This window comes from Protobothrops mucrosquamatus, unplaced genomic scaffold (genome assembly GCF_001527695.2).
Source record: "Protobothrops mucrosquamatus isolate PMUCROS unplaced genomic scaffold, P.Mucros_1.0 scaffold7394, whole genome shotgun sequence".
Lineage (NCBI taxonomy): Eukaryota > Metazoa > Chordata > Lepidosauria > Squamata > Viperidae > Protobothrops > Protobothrops mucrosquamatus.
In genome coordinates, this window is record NW_015393195.1 from 7776 (window position 1) to 10623 (window position 2848).

Sequence of the window (2848 nt, forward strand, 5' to 3'; positions counted from 1 at the left end):
TGAGCCTGAGCAGTCACTACACCTCCAAGTGGGTGGAACCAGGGCAAAATCATGTGAGAATTCATCATATTATGCGATGAAAAAAAATATGGTAGCACATACAAGATTAGATACGTCCTGGATCCTTAAGAACTAACTCTGTAAAGGTAAAATAAAGACCAAGGTATTTCACCAGCCCTCAATAAAATAAAATAAAAAACCAAACATTTATTGCTTTGTACAGCTTTAAAAATAAACCTTAAAGAAAGGATGCACCAAGGAGGACATACTTACCGTAACACTTTCCTTGCTTTTTTCCACAGCTGCCTCTTTTTCTTTTGGAGCACTGGTTGTTTCTGTAGGTGCAGGCTGTGCACTGGAACCAGGTTGGGATGCTTTGTTTAATGTTTCTGAACTAACTTCACTATCTGTCTCTTGTTGTGTTGCAGTAGCTAAAATAAAAACCACACAAATTTAAAAATGGAGGTCATATTCACTCACAAATAGATTGAAAGTTAAATAATGTAACTGTAGAAACACTAGCCAATTACCTGATTGTGTACAAGATTTCATATGTTCTGGCCAATGAGCTTGTTGGCAAGGATAGTCACAATAGCTGGTATTCCAACAACAGTAAAAGATGGCCTCTTTTTTGCAGTTGGCACACCACTGTTTCTTTTTGGTCTCATCCACAGCTTGTTGCTTTTCCAATTCCAGTTGTTTCTTCACTTCTGCAATTAAACGATCTCTTTCTTGCTCTAAGCTTTGTCGCATTTCCGCCATTGTGAGTTCTAGGAAACAGATGAACAGCATGTAATCTAACAGTACATAAATAGCTGATCTGCAAGTAATAAGGGTACGCTACCTTAAAGGGAATAAAACATACTAATTTATTACAATCAAGGTCGACAAATTTACACTATAATGTATATACTTATATATGTAAGCTTACTGTATAAGGTCTTAAGAACTTCCATGTTTTTTATTTTTGAAACAATCCACTATTTTAGGTGTCATTCAAGAAATAATTACCAATCAATTTAAGAGGTTTATTGGCTATCATGATGATGTACTGTGACAACTGAGCTGGACCACTATAATTGACTATACATATGAAAAACAGATCAGCACAGATGTTCCATTACATACCAGACTATGAACCACAAAAATATTTAACAAAAATATTGAAATTTTTATACCCAGATTATGTTTCATTTCTGAGAGCTCTTGCTGATGTAACCACTGAAGCTTTTCAATTTCAATTCTCAGACGACGAATCTGAAATATTAAAAATACAGTAACACCAGGAATGTCAGTCAAAATAGAATAAAATTCTTCTTTCTCCTCTATCCCCACATTTATTACTTAGGGGGACTCTTTAAATCAGCTCTGGGTGACAGGAAAGGAGTGAGAGAGACCATGAAAGGAAATCCAATTGCACTGGATAAAAATCTTTATTTAGAAACTAATCACTCTTATGAAAAAATATCTCAGAATAAATATGCTTTCTATAAACTAGGCAAAATAAATAATGCACCTACTCCTTCTCCTAGTGGAACAGAAAGAAAGGGCAAATGTGCATGAATCAAAAGGTGAAATAAAGCTCTTCCCAAAGATATATACTTGTTTCTCCTGCCTTATAGTAAATACTATCCCTCTCAACTCAAATTTTAAGTTGTATTGTATTGTGTTCACTACGTAATCCGATATGATATTGTGAATTAAGTACTTCCAAATGTTAACTGGATCTTGGATAATTTGTACAATAAATAGGCTGCACTATCTTTTCTGGTAGAGCTACTAGAAAAATCTTTAAAAACTGAATTTGCTTTACCAGTTATGAAGTAGTGTTATTATATTGTTACTTTTGGCATAGAAGTTCTTATCCATATGAGATAAATTCTTTATTTTACTGTGCTCTCTCATGCACATAACACCCAATTAATTATTTCAAGAGTTGACATAAGAACAGAGACAGAAACAAAAGGTTTAAAATAGGGATGTGCAACTTTCATCAGGCCAAGGGCCATACTTGGCCATTATATTATTTCTCAACCTTCTAGGTGCTCCAGCCTAGATTACTCTGAATGGCTTACAAGACTTCAATACTTAAGGTGAAAAAACGTAACAAAAGAACCACCTCCAGGTAACACACATATAATCTGCAATATACCTGAAAACATATGACACCATTTTTTTCAGGAGCAGTGATAAGCCTTCCATTCCAGATGTTAATGGCCCTCCAAAATGTTAGTAAGAAAAGGCCTGGTAATTTATGGAGAACTTCCCCAAGAAGGGGTAATGTTCACAGTCAGAGTAGCAACTGCTCAGCAAGGCCTGGCCTTCCTTTTGGATTTCATTGGATAGATGCATTCCGTATGAAGTAAAGAGTCTTCTTAGGCAATAAAGAGCTTTAGAGTGTATTACCAACACATTCAATTGCAGAAGGCCAGTGTAGCTCCTGCTGCAGAGGCATTATATGCACAAACTAAGCTGGACTTGTTACTATCTAGGCTATGACATTCTGAACTGAACTTTCTGGATGGTTAAGGATAGCTTTCTGTAAAACCAGATATAACAGCCAGTTATTTATTTATTTATTGATTGATTGATTGATTGAATTTATATACCGCCCTATCTCCCTTACGGGACTCAGGGCGGTGAACAGGTGATAATAAAAACCATGATAAATATAGGCAGTTCTAAAATCAAATTAAATAACGGGCCTGTTCTAAAAACACACCCATACAAAAAACCCCACTAAAACATAATCAAACTACGCCAGGCCGGCCGCACGGAATAGATGGGCCTTCAGGGCTCGGCGAAAAAGGCGCAGGTCCGCAACTGTACGTAGGTCGGGGGGTAGGTC

The 2848-nt window shown here is 36.3% G+C and overlaps 1 protein-coding gene across 1 annotated transcript in view; it reads right to left on the reverse strand.

Annotated features, from left to right (window-relative positions):
* The window catches only part of LOC107300549 (protein kinase C-binding protein 1-like), a gene marked incomplete at its 5' end in the record, with an annotated part of 8285 nt that overhangs the window by 756 nt on the left and 4681 nt on the right, over positions 1-2848 (reverse strand). The window contains 3 exons of the mRNA XM_015829865.1: positions 274-431; positions 531-770; positions 1179-1257. Of these exons, the coding sequence (XP_015685351.1) occupies positions 274-431; positions 531-770; positions 1179-1257 (477 nt within the window). The remainder of the gene's footprint in view (positions 1-273; positions 432-530; positions 771-1178; positions 1258-2848) is intronic.